Below are 21,789 nucleotides of genomic sequence, written 5' to 3'. Positions count from 1 at the left end.
TCGAGTTCGCCCATACAGTAGAACTACGTTTCCTCTATTTATAGAAATCCAATGCAGACAAAATTCCTTGAGATAGTTTCTTGTCCTGCGCATGCAATTTAAAGCAAAGCCTTTTGAAAGGAAAAAAAATCCAATAGTAGGAAAATCAAGAGACTAGAATAAGATTTGTTTTTTTACCGTTTAACCTAGACTAGCTCCGTATCCTCTTAGTGCTAATAATAATGTTAATATGCCTAAAATCTGGATCTGAATCTATCGGTAAGAGATTGGCCATCATGCTTAAATGGTAAACAACAACAAGAAAGATAAGGCAAAGCGGTCGAACCTAAGACTGACGACTTGTAACGTGTTGGCGGGAGTCAAGTATCTTGGGAATCAGGTGAAGGAATCTGACCTTTGACCCGGAATAGTCCACCTCTGACCCCTCGCTGCGACGAAAGAAGAAAGCAGTGCGACTCCCGGTTTACGCGAGGAGAAAACGCGTCTTAGGAAGCAGGTAACACTTAACAGCGAGCAGTCAAGTATTTTGATGTTGATAGTAAGAGTTTAAGATAATTTCTGTGTAGAAAAACACGAAGTAATGTGATAATTTGTAGGAGATTTCCGTATGTGAATATGGTAGAAACGAAAGGGGGAGGGGGGCGACACTAAACCTTCGTGCTACCCCCATTTAATACCTCCGCACGTCGTGTAGGAGGCAACGTGGCCCTTTTGGAGGATATAAATTGGCTTTTGAGGATATAAAAGGGTATATAATGCCATGGAAAGCCGTTAGGAGTTTGTAAAGCTCACATGTGGAAATACCTCTAAGTGACCTTTGGAAGCAATGAAGGACGTAGCCTGGTTCAAGGGTGGGGTTGTTTATCCAGTATCAATGTTTCAAGTTGCTGGGAAAGATTTTATGTTGTATCATCTGCTATTTAGATTTCCCCCCAGTTTCTTTACTGGATCTGTTGTGTGTATCGAATTTGAATATAGTATATCAGGTAGAGAGTGCCACAATGTGAGTGAGTGAGTGCATCCACTTCCATACCCTTCATTTGTCTATCAAACAGGCGGTACCTAAACTCGAAAGTAAAACCGTTTTAATGTACCAGAAATCAGTTACTAAACTGCTTCTTTTTGGCATATCTTATTACCTGGATGTCTAACCTTCATCGACATAACCGTTACCACTCTGCAGGCTTCCTACGAAACATTCTGTACCATATACCGACTTAATGCTGACATTTCATTCTGATTACAACAATTTCCTTCAGTTTGGGGTAGAATTGATTCTATTTGATATAAGGATGTTTCTTAGCGAGAGTAACGGTTTGAGTGACTGTAAGGGAAACACAGGGAAATTGTGACAACTTTGTCAATCTAAGAAAATTGTCAAAAGTAGAAAAAGGCACCTTTATTTAATCACGAAACATGCCAAAATTAGGTGTCGATGTAGATTAAAATCATGTGATCAAGGTATCACACAAAATGTTTTTTAATCAATTTTCAATTTCATGATGACTTAAAAAAGGATTTCATTTTGTTGTTAGGCTGGACATGGCAACGTCAGGATATAGGTCTCCCACCGAGATAGACCAGAACTGTCATGATGGGTCTCCCAGCGAAGTTTTCCTGGTTGACAGTCATAACAAGTCAAGCAATGCTAAAGACCAGCCGGCAGCACAAAAAAACGACTTTAAGGCAGGAGAAAAACCATACAACTGTGACCACTGTGACTATTCTACGCCATGGAAATCTACCTTTGACCGTCATATAGCAAGTCACACTGGAGACAAACCGTACATGTGTGGGGAGTGTGGGTACAGAGCTTCTACAAGCTCTACTTTATCCCAACATATGAGAACCCACACAGGTGAAAAGCCATACAAGTGTAACCAATGCGAATATTCTGCAACACAGAAAATCATTTTGGACATCCATGTAGCAGCAAAACACAGTGATGAGAAACCTTACATGTGTAGGGAGTCCGGATTCAGAACAACTCACAGGGCTAAGGTATCTCTCCATATGAGAACTCATACAGGGGAGAAACCCTACAAGTGTGACCAGTGTGACTATTCTGCTACACATAAATCCAGTTTGGACAGACATCAAAGAAAGCATACCGGTGAGAAACCCTACAAGTGTGATCAGTGCGACTATTCTGCAGCACAGAAACCCCACCTTGACAAACATATAGCAGCAATACACACGGATGAGAAACCCTACATGTGTGGGGAGTGTGGTTTCAGAACAACTGAAACATCTAAGTTATCGATACACATGAGAACCCATACTGGAGAAAAACCCTACAAGTGTGGCCAGTGTGACTATTCTGCAGCAGTAAAATGTAATTTGGATACTCATCGAGCAACACATACCGGGGACAAACCCTACATGTGTGGAGAGTGCGGGTACAGAGCAGCTCAAAGGTCTACTTTATCCAAACACATGAGAACCCATACAGGAGAGAAACCCTTCAAGTGTGACCAGTGCGACTATTCTGCAACACAGAAAGGTAGTTTAGACCAACATATAGCAGCAAAACACACCGGTGACAAACCCTACATGTGTGGAGAGTGCGGGTACAGGACGGCTAGAAAGTCTAACTTATACAAACATATGAGAACGCATACAGGTCATAAACCCCACAAGTGTGACCAGTGTGACTATTCTGCAGCGCAGAAATCCCACCTTGACTACCACATGGCAGTGAAGCACACTGGTGAGCAACCCTACATGTGTGGTGAGTGTGGGTACAGGACAGCTCAAAAGTCTAAGTTATCCAGACATATGAGAATCCATACTGGAGAGAAACCCTACAAGTGTGACCATTGCGACTATGCTGCAGCACATAAATCCACTTTGGACAATCATATGGTAGCAAAGCACACTGGTGAGAAACCCTACATGTGTGAGGAGTGTGGATACGGAACAGCTCACAAGTCACACTTGTCTAGACACATGAGAACCCATACAAGAGATTGACCAAACAAGGATAATCCACTTGATAGTTTCTAAATCGTCTGGTGTTTTTCCCAGTTCTTTACAAAACTCACAAGGGGAAACCAGTGTGGTCAAGGTCACTATTCTGCGATGTGTGACTGAAATTTGATCAGAGACATCCGTAAAAACTGATGACGAACCGGCTTTACGGAGAGCCTGGATACACGATACGTGACAACCCTGTGCGACCCTTCTGGACATTAAGTGTGCTTCCCACCTGACTTGTGAGACTCTCACTGAGAGAAGCCATATGGACTGGAAAGGTGATCCTGTATATAGAACTTGGCTTGATCATTCTAAACTTCTCATGTTTATGAATTGAAAGTCCACTGTTTAAGATAGAATTATACAATGACTTGATAGTTGCGCATAGGATAAGTTGATAGATGTTTTTAAATAGGCAATTGTCTGTCCAAAGCAAGTTAAGGCATCGAATTGGTTTTTGTTACTTTCTTATATATCTAGCATTTGTACGATTATGAAATGATATTTTCGCTACTTACTTTGAAGATATTATACTGTTTTAGAAAAAGTCCATATCTTGTAGTGAATGCCTGCAAAAGAAAATAAGCGACCACACAAAAGTAGTCGTCTCGGTGAAATGATGTTTTCTGCTGTTTGTCAGTTAACCTGCAAGCTGAGCGGTGAAGGAATTGTAATGATAGTTTACCGATGCAGTTCCAATCTCCTAAAACATGGCAGCGCTTTAGCGCGCTGAATTGCGTATTCATTCATTAAAACAATCACACAGGTTCATTAAAACTTAACATAGTAAAGTTGAAAAAAGTAAAGTAATATGAATAACATGTATGAATATAGTGCAAACAATGGTAGAAATGCGTAATGGTAGAAAGTTGTATAAAATTGTTTTTGAAACTCGTTTTATGATAACTCATGTCATTATTGTTGAGGAAACTTTACACTTCGTATTATCTAATTCGTACCCTCTTATCTATGTATTACTAAGTTAGTATAGTCTATCATGATTCTTAAGTATGTTGTGCTCGTACAACAACTCATGGAATGCCACTCCACTGTCGGTAGTACTAACGCCAATAGACTATGGTAGGAATGTGTAACGGTAGATATGTTGTTTTATAGAATCGTTTTTAAACTTGTTAATTGTTTTCTGATAATTCCTGTTGTTATTGTTAAGGAGGAAACTTTACACTTAAGTTCGTATCATCTATTTTGTATTCTCTAACCTATGCATTACTCAGTATAGTCTATGATGAATATTAACTTTAAAAGTGCGAACTGTAGTCGAGAAAATATGGTATGCTCCAAGGAGCTCTGCGAGAATTGAGAAGTAACACAACCTCTCGCACCACCACCGGTGGAATGCTTACGCCACTGTTTGTAGTGCTAACGCAATAGAATACAAGGTTTAACATCGTCCGCTGCCTCCGTCTGATTCCACTACAGGATACAACACTTAATATCACAATATGTAACAGAGATGTGAAACAAAATGAGGTTAAATGACATACATGTCTCAGGTATTATTTGCAAACTCTAAAACAACAATCGAGTTCGCCCGTACAGCAAAACTATACAGACAATACCAATAAATTCCTTGAGACAGTTTCTTGTTCTGCGCATGCCAGAAATGCAAAACAAAGCCTTTCGAAAGGAAAAAAAAATCCAACAGTATGAGGTGCCTCGACCACGTTAATCAGCCTCATTACTCATAATGGGTACCTACTGGCTGGCAAAATACACCTGGTGATTAAAATCAGGAGACTAGAATAAGATTTACTTTTTCCCTAGGTTCAATATCCTCTAAGTGCTAATTGATCATGTTAATATGCCTCACGGCCCTCACCAATGAACAGAATTTGGATCTGAATCTATTGGTGAGAGATCATAATAAGAATAAGGCAAAGCGGTCGAACCTCAGACTAACGACTTATCATGACGCTTTGTAACGTGTTGGCGGGAGTCAAATATCTTGGGAATCAGGAGAACAAGTTTGACCTATGACCCGCAGTAGTTCACCTCTGACCCCTCGCAGCGACGGAAAGAACAAAGCAGCCCGAGTACCGGTTTACGCGAGAAGAAAACCCGTCATAGGAAGCAGGTAAGACAAACAGCGAGCAATCAAGTAATTTGATGTCGAGTGTAAGAGTTTGATGTCATTCCTGTGGGAAAAATCCGAAGTAATATGATAGTTTGTAGGAGATATTTTGAATGAATGGAAATGAAGGGGGAGGGGGGCGAAACCAAACATACGTGCAACTCTCATAAATATTTACCTGCACCCGTCATCTATGAGGCTAAATGACCGCTTTGGAGGATTTAAATGGAGGGTGTGAGTTATGTGTAATGCCATGAAGGGGCGTTAAATGGTTTGTAACGTTCACATGTGGAAATACCCCGAAGTGACTTTTGAAAGCAAGGATTGGATGGGGGCTGGGGTGTGGGGGGTTGTGGTACTATTTCAGCCTGAGCCCTGTGTCATTTTTCCAAGTTGGGGGAATTTTTTTCTGTTTATTTTGTACCATCCACTGTTAGATTCTGCTGTTTCCTAACTGAATCTGTTTTGTGCATCAAATTTGAGTTTAGTATAGCAGCAAGGTCATCTGGAGGCAGTGACAACTATGTCACATTTTAGTATATTTCAATTTATAGAAGACATATTTATTGACACGACAAAAGTACAGTGACTTTCATAAGGTCTATAACACCTACTTACAGTACAACGAAACAGACATATATATATATATATCCCTCAAACCACCGTATGGGGTCAAAACTGACCCCAGGCGAATATCGATGTGTGCCATTATGTCATTTCTGGTCGAAAACAAATTTCCTTCCAGGAGTTTGTTTGTATATCTGTCCTAAAACATCTTATACGTTTTTACTGAGATTGGCTAATTGTTAATTAAGTTATCCTAGAAAGTTTAAGCATGGTCCAGTGCCGGGTCAAAATTGACCCCAGCATTTTTTTAAACAAACGTTTGCGACCCACACCTAAACTACTTATCGTAGGATCACAAAATTTTCAGAGAATGATGTACATGTAAGCCAAAATTATTGTAACAACTTTTGTGTCATTATCATGTTATTTGACGACATTATGACGTCATCTAGGTAAAATCGGCCGCCATCTTGGATTTTGACTGATGACGTCATCGAATTAGCATGAATAATGAATATTGAGTCCTGAAATTTACGTTGAATTTCATAAGATGTGATAAACAACTGTTATTTGCCAAGAAAACCTTAAAACTTAAATGTTTAATACAAAATATGAAAATTTCGTAATAAATATATCTGTCAGAATTCCGTTGCCATGGCAACATGAAAAATGATGAACATACTTTGTTCACTGAAAATGTTTACTATCAACATTTTCTAAAAAGTTACCAAGTTTGGTGGCCCTAGCATAAGCCATTCAGGCGCTATATGGCATTAAAGCTGGTACAGGCATCAAAAACCTCCTTACCGGTCTGAATAGCGTTGGTGCAAAATGTTGTCCTCATGATCTTTTGCATAAATTATGATAATGAGCTACAAGTATTCTCACCTAATCATGTCAGACTGTCCCACATAGATTAATGAAACTATACATATATACAAATCACAAAAAGAGTCACACAAAAAACTGTATTTGTACATAACATTTTGGGGTCAGTTTTGACCCCATACGGTAATCTACGTCACAAAAAAGCTACGGTGGTTTGAGGGTTAAATATATATGCTTATGTTGTTATTTAACCTCCTAAGCTCACAGATTTAACGTTTATTAGTCTGTACATTTCTTACTAGTTTTCTGATTATAACTATTTCCTTCCTTTATAGGTATAATTGATATATTTGATACAAGAAAGGTTCTGAGCTAAATTGACTGGTTGAATGAATGATTGTAAGGGCCGACAGAGAAATTGTTGCACGTTTTTCTAGCTAAGGCCTAGGAAAAAAAAATGTTGTGTTTCCTGTTTCCCGACCGACCCTAGAATAACCTGCCGACCCTAGACTTTTTTTTGGTCCCCAACGGGCAAGTAAGAATTTCCAGATGTGACCCGCTCAAATTACCACTGAGTGTGACAGCACATGGGGCTGAATGCCTGCCTATATTGACCATGTCATTTTTTAGCCAGTAGAAACATCGATTTTGGATGATAGGGCCTGTCTCTGTCAATTTCTCCATAATAGGCGGTTGGAAAAGCACAAACACTAATTCCTTTGAAGTAAATCAAGGTGATCGTACAGTTCTAGGAAGAATTCCCAGATTTGCAGTCAGTGCCTCACCCCTGAGTCTGGCTGTCAGAAAAAATGTGTGTACTTTGTTCTCAATGACCAGTTCATTTCAGTAAATATCTTCTGAAGTGAACCTGGCAGTCCAAACTGTTCTGTTGTGTCTCACTAGTATGGTTAGCAGGACATTGTAATCTGAATGCTGTCTGATCAGTGCACGTGAAAGTCATTAAAATTTTGAAGTCAAGTGTACCAATATATTTGTTACCTTTTACTCTCATTGCATCAAGCATTGGTCAACACAGGAAAAGATAGGCAATAACAAAAGTGAAAATTTATGAAAGTGAAAATACATAGAAAAATGTAATTTAAATTTCGGGCAAGTGAAAATTTGGTTCTTGCAAGTAAATTTTTTATGTACTTGCCCGATAGGACAAGTGAATTTTTGAAAACTTGTCTAACCCTGAGTTAACCAGAACAAAATGTATTATATCAGATTATAACTGGGGAACTATTTCTAGCACATATATACCATGGGGTCTGGTCTGGATTTACCAGCCTGGACCTCTGGACCTGACCCCAGCTTGTTGCAAGTTTTCTTTTTTTTCCCTGTCGCTCCAATTTTTTTCTGAAAAAATCCGAGAGCCAACAAATTAAACTGGTGTAGCCTAAGGGTAAGATAAGATTATTATTTTTTGATAGCTTTTGATGTTATTTTTCTTTTACTAACATGATCAAGATGATAAAAGTTATATGAGGATGCTTTTCCCAATGTTTGCACCTTTTTTGTGTCTTCTTTTTAAAAAGAGTTTGATGGGTTTTTTTTCTAACTAACATGATCAAGATGATAAAAGTTAAGTTAGGATGCTTTGCCCAATGTTTTCTACATTTTTCATGGTAACTTGCCTCAAGTTCCAAACAGGAAATACATGACTTGGGAGTTGTGTATACTGTTCCACTTGTTGAGCTTGAAGGCAGACTGTTGGCCCCCGGTACGGTATGCCCAATTTTTTGTTGGCAATTTATATCCTTGTATAAGAGTTAGTTTGCTTTCCCTAAAGCAGAAGATGAAGATTATGAGCCGGCAAGATGACATCAGAAGCATACAATGTATATGTACATTTCTATATAACAAAGTGTATGGTTAGATGACATGGACACCACCACACTTTCCCAGCTTTGGAAATAATGCTTTTGGCCAATGTGTTGCCAGTTTTCAATCCAGGTACCATGTCTAAAAAAAAAAAATAAATAAAAAGATAATCCCTACCTACCGACCCTAATTTTTTCAGGACTGAAACAGGAAACACAACATTTTTTTTCCTAGGCCTAACAAAATCAACAAAATTCAAGAAAACTTTTTTTCACAACACATGCCAAAGTTTGGTTAAAATTATGTGATCAAGTTAAGCTCACCAATTTCCCAATATCATGAAAAATTAAAATGATTTCTTTATCATTTCATTAGGACATGGCAACGGCAGGACATAGGTCTCCCACCAAAGTGGAGCAGAACTACGATTGGTCTCTCACCGGAGTTCCACAGTTTGACTGCGACAGCAAAACAAGCAGTGTTGAAGACCAGATGGCAGCACAAAAGGTCATCGTGAACTATGGTGAGAGACACTTCACGTGTGAGGAGTATGGTTTCAGCACAGCTCAAAATACTAACTTTTCTGTACATATGAGAACCCATACAAGTGAGAAGCCCTGCAGGTGTGACCAGTGTGACTATTCTGCTGCACGGGAATCCACATTAGAAGAGCATGAAGTAAAACACAATAGCGAGAAACCCTATATGTGTGGGGATTGCGGTTACAAAACAACTCAAAAACGTTACTTATCCCGACATATGAAGACTCATACAGGAGAAAAACCATACATGTGTGGAGAGTGTGGGTACAGGGCAAGTCGAAAGTCTCACTTATCTGACCATATGAGAATCCATACAGGTGAAAAACCCTACAAGTGTGACCAGTGCGACTATTCTGCAATACTTAAATCCACTTTGGACCAACATATGGCAGCAAAACACACTGGTGAGAAACCCTACATGTGTGGGGAGTGTGGGTACAGGACAGCTCAAAAGTCAAGGTTATACCGACATTTGAGAATCCACACTAAAGAAAAACCTTACAAGTGTAACCAATGTGACTATTCTGCTTCAGTGGAAAAGAAACTAGACACGCATTTTGCAGCAAAGCACACTGGGGAGAAGCCCTACAAGTGTGATCAGTGTGACTATTCTGCAGCACTGAAAGCCAATTTGGACAGCCATATAGCAGCAAAACACACCGGTGAGAAACCCTACATGTGTGGTGAGTGTGGATATAGGACAGTTCAAAAGTCAAAGTTATCCAGACATATAAGAATCCATACAGGAGAGAAACCCTACAAATGCGACCTGTGCGACTATTCTGCATCACAGAAAGCCCACATTGATCACCATATGGCAGCAAAACACAGTGGTGAGAAACCCTTCATGTGTGGGGAGTGTGGGTTCAGGACAACTCACAAGTCTAACTTATCTCACCATATGAGAACCCATACAGGAGTAAAACAATACAAGTGTGACCAGTGTGACTATTCTGCAGCACAGAAAATCCATTTGGACTACCATATGGTAGCAAAACACAGTGGAGAGAAACCCTACATGTGTGACGAGTGTGGGTACAGGACACTGCGAAAGTCCGACTTACCCCGACATATGAGGACCCATACAGGTCAAAAACCATACAAATGTGACCACTGTGACTATTCTGCAGCACGGAAGACCACTCTGGACAACCATATAGCAGCAAAACACACTGATGAGGTGTGAGGTGTGTGGGTACAGGTCAGCTTACAAGTCACACATGAGAACCCATATTATAATCTAGAATGACCCAACATGTGTAATCAACGTGACAGATATAAGATAGTCTTTTTCGGCCATCTCACACATAAAACTTGAGAAAACAAGTGTGACTAGTGTCACTACTCTGCGTTGCGGACCTATATGTGACTGAAATTTTGATCTGAGACATCTGCAAAAACTGATGCCGAACCAGGTTTGCAGAGAGCCTGGATACAGGATAAGTGACAGTTTGACCCTGTGCGCCTATCTCGGAAATCAAGTGTGCTTCCTACCTGACTATTGTAAGACTCTCACCCTGAGAGAAGCCATGTGGAACTGTTAGGTAATCGTGCATGTAAAACTTGGCTTGATTATTACTGTATTCATGTTTATGATTTGAATATCCACCGTTTAAGATAGACTTTTAGAATGACTTGATAGATACTCATAGGATAAGTTGAAAGCTTGCTGTTTTTTTTTCTCTTTAAATGGGCAAGTGTTTTTTTATACTTTGTTATACATCTAACATTTCTACCGTTATGAATTCATATTTTGTCATCTTGAATATATTCTAGATCGGACATGTCTAATCTGTGGTGAATGCCAGCAAAGAAATAAAAGGCACCAGACAAAAGAAACTTGTTTACGATAGTATTGTAGAATGACTTGATAGATACTCATAGGATAAGTTGATGGATGTTTTCAACTAGGCAAGTGTTTGTTCAAGCAAGTTAAGGCATAAAATTGGTTTTTGTTACTTTGTTGTATATCTAACAATTGTACGGTTAGGAAAATGATGTTTTCGCTACTTACTTTGAATATGTTCTGTTTTGGAAATGTCTACATGTAGTGAATCTTAGCAAAAGAAAATAAACCGCTTTTCAACTTCGTCTCGGTGAAATGATTTTCCCGGTGTTTTTAAACTAACCTGCAACGTGATCAAGTGTTAATGAAGAAATGAAGAACACTGTGGTCGAAAGGTGCAATGGTAGATTATGTAGTTTCATAGAATATTTTTTAGTTTTCAAACTTGTTAATTATTTTCTGATAATTCCTGTTGTTACTATCAAGGAGGAAACTTTAGACTTCGTATTATCTAATTCGTACCCTTTAATCTTTGTATTACTTAGTTAGTAAACTTGTAGTCCATTACTACAATATTAAGTATGCTCTATGAAGCTGTGTAAGAATTGAGAAGTAACACAACCTCTGGCACCACCACCCGTGGAATGCAGCCGCCCCCCCCCCCACACTGTAGTGCTAAGGTACCAAAATACAAGGTTTAGCTGCATCTACTGTCTCCGTCTGATTCCACCACAAGATATAAACAAAATGTTACAGTATGCAATTGAGATGCCAGACAACAAGTTGAATGAACTTTTTATTAATTCTTTCAAAAATTTGTAAACTTGAAATCAACAATCGGGTACAAAAGAATTACGTTTCGTCTATTTGTAGAAACTCAATAAAGACAATACGAATAAATTTCTTTCCGTCTTTCCACAACAAGATGCAATACTTAACATTACAACAGAGGCGAAACAACGTCAAGTTGAAAGGCATACTAGTATATTTCTTCAGCTATTATTTGCAAACCCTAAAACAACAATCTATTCCGCTCGTACAACAGAACTACAGAAACCCAGTGCAGACATTTTTTTGAAGAATAAATTTCTTGATAAAGTTTCTTGTTCTGCGCAGCGAGAAATGTTTTAAGCAAACCCTTTCAAGCAGTAAAATTACCAAAAGTAGAAAAATCAGGAGACTAGAATAAGATTTAAAAAAAAATACTTTTCTTTCCGAGACTAGCTTAATATCCTGTAGATCTAAGTGCAAATTTATAATGTCAATATGCCTCACGGCCCTCACCAATGAACAAAATTTGCATCTGAACCTATTGGTGAGTGTCTGGAAATCCTACTAACGTGTAAAGCAAAGTGGCCGAATCTCAGACAGGGGACAAAGCACGACGGTTTTAACGTGTTGGCGGGAGTAAAATATCTAGGTCATCAGGACAGCAATTTCACCTTTGACCCGTAGTGCTTCACCTCTGACCCCTCGGTACGACAACAGCCCCCTCGCAGGCTTTTACGTGAGGAGAAAAACGTCATAGGAAGCAGGTAAGACTGAACAGTGAGCAGCTAAGTATTTTTATATCGAGCGTAAGAGTTTGAGGTCATTTTTGTGGAAGAAAACCAGAGAAATATGAAGTTTATAGGACATTTCTGGCTATGTAAATGGTGGGAATCGTACTGGGGGAGGGGGGCGAGACCAAACTTGTCCCATCGTCATGCAGCAGGGAGGTGGCTGTTTTAGAGGGTATGGAATGATATATAACACCATATAAGGGCGTTTAATGGTTTGTAAGGGGCACGTGGAAACATCCGGAAGTGACCTTTGAACTAGGCAGGGAGGGGGCCGGGATGATGGTTCGGACAGTGTCATTTTTTCAGGTTGTTGTATCATCTATTATTTTGGCTTTTCCAATTTCTTAAATCCACTACAACAATAACAGTGTTGGTAAAATTATATTATTGATAAGAACAGGAAGTTCAGTAGGTGATCTATAGATGCATAATTCTTTATCTGTAATTTGCATATCCCAATATCTTATCCCAATATATATTTATCCCTATAATCACTAGCTAGCAAAGGTCAAGTGTCCGAAGCTGTGTGGCCATATTAAATAACTACAATTAAACGAAGCGCTTTGTGGGGGATAAAGAATTATATATCGCCTCATCTTTGGAACATCATGAGTGAATGTAACAAATTCCGTTGCATTTTTATGGTGCTTAAATAATTTTGCATCAATTTTTTTTGTACAATGGAGTGTAACTGACGTGACAACTCTAAAAGACTTGCAGGTGATTTTTTTAGTAACCTGTTGGATTCTTGAAAGATAGAAAAATCAACGGTTCCTTTTACTATGTACGCGCCTAAACTATTGTGGGGTAAGTGTATGGTCATACAACACTATATACAGTACTTTCTTTAGATATATACGATGACTTTTGTAATTCTTTCTTCATTTCCTCAGTAGGTTAGCCATGGAAACGACTGAACAAGGGTCTCCCACCGGAGTGGATCAGAACTGCTGTGATGGGTCTCTCACAGGAGTTCCCAAGGTTGACTACGAGAGCAAAACAAGGCACACCGGTGAGAAACCCTACATGTGCGGTGAGTGCGGGTACAGGACAGCAACAAAGTCCATTTTGGCTAAACACATGAGAATGCATACAGGGGAAAGGCCCTTTAAGTGTGACCAGTGCAACTATGCTACATCACATAAGCCCAATTTGGACAGGCATATAGCAGCAAAACACGGTGGTGAAAAACACTTCAAGTGTGACCAGTGCGACTATTCTGCAACACAAAAATACCACCTTGATTACCATATGGCAACAAAGCACACGGGTGACAAACCCTACATGTGTGCGGAGTGTGGGTACAGGGCAGCTCAAAAGTGTCACTTATCTGAGCATATAAGAACTCATACAGGAGAAAAACCCTTCACGTGTGACCAGTGTGACTATTCTGCGGCGCAGAAATCGACTTTGGACCAGCATCGCACAAAACACAGTGGTGAGAAACCCTACATGTGTGGGGAGTGTGGGTACAGGACAGCTCACAAGTCTAACTTATCTCACCATATGAGAACCCATACAGGGGAAAAGCCCTACAAGTGTGACCAGTGCGACTATTCTGCATCACAGAAAGCCAATTTGGACAACCATATAGCAGCAAAACACACTGGTGAGAAACCCTACATGTGTGGGGAGTGTGGGTACAGGACAGCTAAAAAGTACGCCTTATCCCAACATATGAGAACCCACACTGGAGAGAAACCCTACAAGTGTGACCAGTGTGACTATTCTGCAGCAGAGAAATCAAGTTTGAACAAACATTTAGCAAAACACACCGGCGAGAAACCCTACATGTGTGGAGAGTGTGGGTTTAGGACAACTTGGAAGTCAACCTTGTCCAAGCACATGAGAACCCATACAAGAGAATGATCAAACAATGATAGAGTCGATTCCGAGTCACCAAGAGGGTTTTGAAACAATATTTGTCATAAGTTTGAACTATTCTAAGTAAAAGAATAGCCTGGGTACCATCCGGAAAGTAGTTCGCTCCGACGTTCATTATATACTATATACAGTCGCTTCTCTGTGTTTACGTCTGTGAACGCGGACCATCTAAACGTCTGGAATCGTCCAAATTTTGGACGCAGGCGCTGATTGGTCCCTACACATGAGCGAATTATGGAATGGGTTCAACTGCTCGTTCGAACAGGTGTTCCAACACCGGAAAAGCCCTCCGCCCCCTTGCGCATGCTGGCGCCGGCCTGTTGTCATCGAACAAGCGCTCTAGAACCCATTCCTTGCTTCGCTCATCAACTGGCGTCACCACCAAACGGTTTGAATGCGCAAGTCTCCAGACGGATAGCAGAAGCGAACAAAGGAGCGAACTACTATCCGGATGGTACCCAGGCTAGTAAAAGAATATCGCACTCACTAAAGTTCTAAATTGTTCAAACAATTGAAATTGAAAGTTTGAACATGTTTGAACCTATCTATATTTTGGAAACATTGGGAAAGTAATAATACAAATATGTCTTTATTTCTAAAAATTTAGAAATATCTATGTGTTTTTGTTATTGTTGGAACATGTTCTCAAATGTTCCAACAATTTGCTTCATTTTTCCCGTCATAAAATCTTTTATTACCCCCAAAAACCAAGCTGCTAAGCTTGGTCTTTTGTTTGGGTCTTGTTTTTTTTTTAATTCTCTTCTGTAGACACTGGTGAGTCATTTGTGAGAAGCTGTGAGACAGACACAATTTCCTGTACTTGGCAGGGATGTGTGATTTGCATAATTAGTATCTCAATATGTAAGTCTTCACTAAGGCTATCTAAATACCAAAAATCATGATGATCCGTCAATAAATGCATATTTGCCATTAATAATGCAAATGAGGTCATCATTTGCATAATCAATATGTATTGTCTAAATGTCTATCTTTCTGAGCTACATATGTGACAAGTTTGAAAGCCCTACCATGGAATGCAGTGGATTTATAAACTTTTTATAAAATTTATAAACATAATTAGCATGGCATCGTGTAAGTAATCACTTAGGACATCCACATACCAAAAATCATGACGATCCGTCAATACGTTACCAAGTTATTCTAGTGCAATGTTTGAAAGGAAACCATTGCCTGCAGTTACAAAAAAAGCCACTAGGGGGCCCAAACTCACTTTCTGCTCCAAGGGCTATCTATTAACCAAGAATCACGACCACAGCATGTCCAGAACACGAGTAATCAAAAATGGAAGTTCCACTGCAGTACCTTAGGAAGCCGCTAGTGGACCTGTTATTGAACTTGACTTTCGTTTTCCCGACCCCTACCCACCTACCAAATATCATCAAGATCCATCCAAGGCTTCTCGAGGTATGCTGGTGACAGACAGACATACAAGCCTAAAACATAACCTTGCCATTCTGGCAAAGGTAATTATGACTTTGATGTTAGAAATGTTTCTAACATGTTTGAATACTGTAGAAAATATTTAGAACATCACCATGACGTTATAAACAGTTTTAAACAGTTACTATTCACAATTAGAATGTTACAAGATTTCCAAAATGTAAGGGCAAGAAACACCTCTTGGTAATGTGGTATTGACTCTAATCCGTCAGATTTGACAGTTACGAAATTGTCTGTTGATAAAGTTTTTTTCCACTACTTATCAAAACACACAACGGAAAAACAGTGTGGTCAAGGTCACATGTGTGACTGAAATTTGATATGAGACATCCGTAAAAACAAACTTTGCCTTATTACAGGTTGAGTGACAGTTTGACCCGTATTGACCGAGAGAAGCCGTTTGAACTTGAAAGGTGGTGCTGCATGTGAAATTTAGCTTGGTTATCTTAAACTTTCCATGTAGATGAAATTCTACTTTTTAGGCAGAATTATAGAATGACTTGATAGATGTTCATAGTATAAGTTGATAGATGTTTTCAAATAGGCAAGTGTTTGTCGAAAGCAAGTTAAGGTATCGAATTGGTTTTTGTTACTTTGTTTTACATCTAAACATCGTCGTTATGAAATGATATTTTATCTACTAACTTTGAATAAATACTGTTTTAGAAATGTCTAACCTGTAGCGAGTAAATACCAGCAAGAGAAAATAATCGATCACCCGAAAGCGGTTGTCTCGGTTAAATGATTTATACTGTTTTTGTCAACTAACCTGCAAGGTAATCTATTGTTATAATAATGAAGGAATGAAGTGTACACTGTAGTAGAAATGTGTAACGGTAGATATAGATGTTTCATGAAATCGTTTTTGAAACTTGACAATTATTTCCTGATAATTGCTGTTGTTATTGTTATGGAGAAAACGTTACTTGAGTTCGTATTATCTAATTTTTACCGTCTATTCTATGTATTACTAAGTTAGTATAGTCCATCTTGAATGCCCCATGAAGCTTTGTGAGAATTCAGAAGAAACGCAATCTCTTGCACCACCACCCGTGGAATACCCACCCCGCTGTTTTTAGGGCTAACTCAATAGAATGCAAGGTTAAGCAAAGTCTACTGGTACTGTCTGATTCCACAATAAGATACAACATACACAAGTGTACACTTGAAATCACAGTATATAACAGAGGTGTGATACAAAATCAAGTTGAATGTATACATTTCTTCAGTGATTATTTGCAAACTCTAAAACAACAATCAAGATCGGTCATACAACAGAACTGTATTTTTCCACTATAGAAACCCAGTGCAGACAATACGAACAACATTTTTTGTCCTGTGCATGCGAGAAATGTAAAGCAAAGCCTTTCGAAAAAAATACAACAGTAGAAAAATCAGGAGACTAGAATAAGTTTTGTTTCCATACGTTTTGTCCTAGACTAGCTCAATATCCTCTAAGTGTTAATAGAAGAGTTAATATGCCTCACGCCCCTCACACATGAACAAAATTTGGATCTGAATCTAATGGTGAGAGATTGAGCATTATACTAAAGATAACACAAAGCGGCCGAACCTCATACTAAGGACTTAGTTGACGCTTTGTAACGTGTTGGTGGGAGTCAAATGTGCTGGGAATCAGGAGAACAAGTTTGACCTTTGACCTACTGTAGTTCACCTTTGACCCTTCGCTACCACGAAAGAATTAGCAGCCGGAGTCCTGGTTTACGCGAGAAGAAAAACCGTCACAGAAAGCAGGTAAGACTAAACAGCGAGCAGTCAGGTTTTCTGATGTTTAGCGTAAGAGTTTGGGGTCATTTCTGTGGGAAAAAGCCGAAGAAATATGATAGTTTGTAGGAGATTTCTGTATGTGGTAGAAATGAAGGGGGAGGGGGTATTGGGGGCCAAGTGTTGCAAAATTAAACGTATACATAGAACGAATTTTCTCTCACACAGAAGGGTTGAAAAAGGTCTCACACACAGACAGATTTTTCTCTCTCACACAACAGTGGAAAAAGGTCGCACACATTGACAGATTTTTCTCTCTCACACAACCGTTGGAAAAGGTCGCACACATCGACAGATTTTTCTCTCCCACTCCAAAGTTGAAAAACTTCGCACACAGTCACAGATTTTCAAAAGGTGATTTTTTACCATGTGTTGTCCTATATCATTCTTCACAAATGTTATAAATGCAAGCATATACAGGCGGTTTCTCGGTTCAACATGTACTTTATTCTTCAATATAGAGGCTATTATATTGTTTTAGTGAATACCGTGACCGGTATTCAAATCCATTTCTATTTCAGCATTAATGATACAATGGCCAGCATGAATTTGACTTTTGACCTGTTATGTAGCTTATATGATTTGCCTTTTTCCCATAGAGACATGTATTTGAAATATACCGTAGCTGGAATGTCTCATAGATTCATAGAATGTACGCACACATGTCATATAAGTTGTCCTTCACCGACTCAAACTTGCACGCTCGATATCTTTCTAAGATACTCTTTCCGATCGTTCGTGCAGTCATACATAATATCTGTAAAAACAAATATTATCCAAAAACTGAGGCTGAATTTTTTTTCACATACACATCAAGAAGTTTCTGCAAGTCAGTCACCCATGGTAAGAAAGCTTAAGGTGGAAAAAAATCCGTCCCTGAAGAGAACTGTTTAAAAGATCCTTGTTCGGATGTATAAGTACGGCGACTTTAAAGTTTTGGGGGTTGATTGCATTCTTCACATAATGCAGACACCACGAGAATATGTCGCGTCAACAAATGTGCAATTTTTTGTCTCAAACAATTGCAGAAATCAACTCTCAAACACATATCGAATTATTCTTTCCAAAGACAAACTATTCTTTGATACAGCAGACATTTTTATTCCGACACACAAACACTAGAATTCTCTCTCACACACAGCACAAAAAGTTCTCTTACTTCGCGAGGCTTTCCCTGCCAACCCGGCTGTAGGAGTGAGCGATTTTTTCGTCTGAGTGAGAGCGAAATTTGGTCGATGTGAGAGCGCTTTCGGAGTAGTGGAAGAATAACTTGCTTGAGTTTTCTGAACTTCCAAATGGCAATGAACAGTGTTATCTTCTTCAGTTTCCAATAATAAACCATTTTAACAATGACATTCTGTTATGTTATAGACATTTCCTCGACAATCACTTTATTCCGACACACAACGCAGAAATTCTCTCTCACCCACAGAACAAAAAGTTCTTTCACCTCGGGGGCTTTCCCCACCGATCAGGCTGGAGGAGTGAGCGATTTATTTTAGTCTGAGTGAGAGCGAAATTTGGTCGATGTGAGAGCGCCTTTGGAGTAGTGGAAGAATAACTTGCTTGAGTTTTCTTATCTTCTTAAAGGCAATGAACAGCGCCATTTTCTTCAGTTTCCAATAAGAAACCTTTTCAAAAATGACATTCTGTTATATTATAGACATTTCCTCGACAATCATATCATTCCGACACACAACGCAGAAATTCTCTCTCACCCACGGAACAAAAAGTTCTCTCACCTCGGAGGCTTTCCCCGCCGATCAGGCTGGAGGAGTGAGCGATTTTTTTGGTCTGAGTGAGAGCGAAATATGGTCGATGTGAGAGCGCTTTCGGAGTAGTGGAAGAATAACTTTCTTGAGTTTTCTTAACTTCTAAAGGGGAATGAACAGTGTCATTTTCTTCAGTTTCAAATAATAAACCATTTTAACAATGACATTCTGTTATATTATAGACATTTCGTCGACAATCACTTTATTCCGACACACAACGCAGAAATTCTCTCTCACCCACAGAACAAAAAGTTCTCTCACCTCGGAGGCTTTCCCCGCCGATCAGGCTGGAGGAGTGAGCAATTTTTTTGGTCTGAGTGAGAGCGAAACTTTGTCGATGTGAGAGCGCTTTCGGAATAGTGCAAGAACAACTTCTTACATCATTTCTTTACTTCAAACGCATGTTAAACACTGACATTTTGTATAGTTTGAAACGATATACATCATACACTAACAATCACTTAAACCAAAGACATTGTCTTGACGATCAGTCTTTTTCCGACACTCAACGCTAAAATTCTGTCTCACACACAGAACAAAAAGTTCTCTCACTTCGAGGGCTTTTCCTGCCAACCTGGCCGGAGGAGTGAGCGATTTTTTGGGTCTGAGTGAGAGCGAAATTTGGTCGATGTGAGAGCGCTTTCGGAATAGTGCAAGAACAACTTCCTTCATCATTTCTTTACTTCAAACGCATGTTAAACACTGACATTTTGTATAGTTTGAAACGATATACATCATACACTAACAATCACTTAAACCAAAGACATTGTCTTGACGATCAATCTTTTTCCGACACTCAACGCTAAAATTCTCTCTCACACACAGAACATAAAGTTCTCTCACTTCGGGAGGCTCTCCCTGCAAACCCGGATGGAGGAGTGAGCGATTTTTTGGTCTGAGTGAGAGCGACACTTTGTCGATGTGAGAGCGCTTTCGGAGTAGTGAAAGAACAACTTCTTTTAGTATTTTTTACTTAAAACCCAAAATAAACGCAGACATTTTGTTTAGTTTGTAACGATATATACTATACAATACCAATCACTTATACCAAATATTAAAGATATTGTCTTGACAATCAATCTTTTTCCGACACACAACGCTGAAATTCTCTCTCACCCACAGAACAAAAAGTTCTCTCACTTCGGGAAGCTTCCCTGCCAACGGGGCTGTAGGAGTGAGCGATTTTTTGGGTCTGAGTGAGTGCGAACTTTTGTCGATGTGAGAGCGCTTTCGGAGTAATGAAAGAACAACTTCTTTTAGTATTTTTTTTACTTAAAACGCAAAATAAACGCTGACATTTTGTATAATTTGTAACGATATACACTATACAATACCAATCACTTATACCAAATATTAAAGATATTGTCTTGATAATCAATCTTTCTCCGACACACAACGCTGAAATTCTCTCTCACCCACAGAACAAAAAGTTCTCTCACTTCGGGAGGCTTCCCTGCCAACACGGCTGTAGGAGTGAGCGATTTTTTGGGTCTGAGTGAGTGCGAACTTTTGTCGATGTGAGAGCGCTTTTGGAGTAGTGAAAGAACAACTTCCTTCAGTATTTTTTCACTTTAAACGCAAAATAAACGCTGACATTTTGTTTAGTTTGTAACGATATACACTATACAATAACAATCACTTATACCAAATATTAAAGATATTGTCTTGATCATCAATCTTTCTCCGACACACAACGCTGAAATTCTCTCTCACACACAGAACAAAAAGTTCTCTCACTTCGGGAGGCTTCCCTGCCAACGCGGCTGTAGGAGTGAGCGCTTTTTGGGTCTGAGTGAGTGCGAACTTTTGTCGATGTGAGAGCGCTTTTGGAGTAGTGAAAGAACAACTTCTTTTAGTATTTTTACTTAAAACCCAAAATAAACGCAGACATTTTGTTTAGTTTGTAACGATATACACTATACAATACCAATCACTTATACCAAATATTAAAGATATTGTCTTGACAATCAATCTTTTTCCGACACACAACGCTGAAATTCTCTCTCACCCACAGAACAAAAAGTTCTCTCACTTCGGGAGGCTTCCCTGCCAACGCGGCTGTAGGAGTGAGCGCTTTTTTGGGTCTGAGTGAGTGCGAACTTTTGTCGATGTGAGAGCGCTTTTGGAGTAGTGAAAGAACAACTTCTTTTAGTATTTTTTACTTAAAACTCAAAATAAGCACTGACATTTTGTCTAGTTTGTAACGATATAAACTATACAATAACAATCACTTATACCAAATACTAAAGATATTGTCTTGACAATCAATCTTTCTCCGACACACAACGCTGAAATTCTCTCTCACACACAGAACAAAAAGTTCTCTCACTTCGGGAGGCTTCCCTGCCAACGGGGCTGTAGGAGTGAGCGATTTTTTTTGGTCTGAGTGAGTGCGAACTTTTGTCGATGTGAGAGCGCTTTCGGAGTAATGAAAGAACAACTTCTTTTAGTATTTTTTTACTTAAAACGCAAAATAAACGCTGACATTTTGTATAATTTGTAACGATATACACTATACAATACCAATCACTTATACCAAATATTAAAGATATTGTCTTGATAATCAATCTTTCTCCGACACACAACGCTGAAATTCTCTCTCACCCACAGAACAAAAAGTTCTCTCACTTCGGGAGGCTTCCCTGCCAACGCGGCTGTAGGAGTGAGCGCTTTTTTTGGTCTGAGTGAGTGCGAACTTTTGTCGATGTGA

General features: G+C 39.2%; 3 protein-coding genes across 3 annotated transcripts in view; all 3 read left to right on the top strand.

Moving 5' to 3' along the window:
• Positions 1-421: 421 nt before the first annotated feature.
• Positions 422-10,919, top strand: LOC118403764 (zinc finger protein 501-like). Its single transcript, XM_035802564.1, has 2 exons — positions 422-496; positions 8,663-10,919. Exon 2 carries the CDS (start codon positions 8,666-8,668, stop codon positions 10,013-10,015), a length of 1,350 nt encoding a protein of 449 aa, XP_035658457.1. The 5' UTR covers positions 422-496; positions 8,663-8,665; the 3' UTR covers positions 10,016-10,919.
• Positions 10,920-12,095: 1,176 nt separating this feature from the next.
• Positions 12,096-14,129, top strand: LOC118403775 (gastrula zinc finger protein XlCGF8.2DB-like). Its single transcript, XM_035802575.1, has 2 exons — positions 12,096-12,150; positions 13,074-14,129. Exon 2 carries the CDS (start codon positions 13,081-13,083, stop codon positions 14,044-14,046), a length of 966 nt encoding a protein of 321 aa, XP_035658468.1. The 5' UTR covers positions 12,096-12,150; positions 13,074-13,080; the 3' UTR covers positions 14,047-14,129.
• A 3,103-nt stretch (positions 14,130-17,232) lies between these two features.
• The window catches only part of LOC118403052 (zinc finger protein 569-like), a 17,079-nt gene continuing 12,522 nt past the window's right edge, over positions 17,233-21,789 (top strand). Inside the window, exon 1 of the mRNA XM_035801488.1 lies at positions 17,233-17,277. The gene's annotated coding sequence lies outside the window, so the exon portion shown is untranslated. The remainder of the gene's footprint in view (positions 17,278-21,789) is intronic.

Source organism: Branchiostoma floridae, chromosome 16 (assembly GCF_000003815.2).
Source record: "Branchiostoma floridae strain S238N-H82 chromosome 16, Bfl_VNyyK, whole genome shotgun sequence".
NCBI lineage: Eukaryota > Metazoa > Chordata > Leptocardii > Amphioxiformes > Branchiostomatidae > Branchiostoma > Branchiostoma floridae.
The sequence above is the reverse complement of the archived record's forward strand: the minus strand, read 5'-3'. Positions and strand labels throughout refer to the sequence as shown.

Coding starts and splice junctions, on each gene's coding strand:
- LOC118403775 (XM_035802575.1), top strand. CDS start 13,081: ATGGAAACGACTGAACAAGGGTCTCCCACCGGAGTGGATCAGAACTGC.
- LOC118403764 (XM_035802564.1), top strand. CDS start 8,666: ATGGCAACGGCAGGACATAGGTCTCCCACCAAAGTGGAGCAGAACTAC.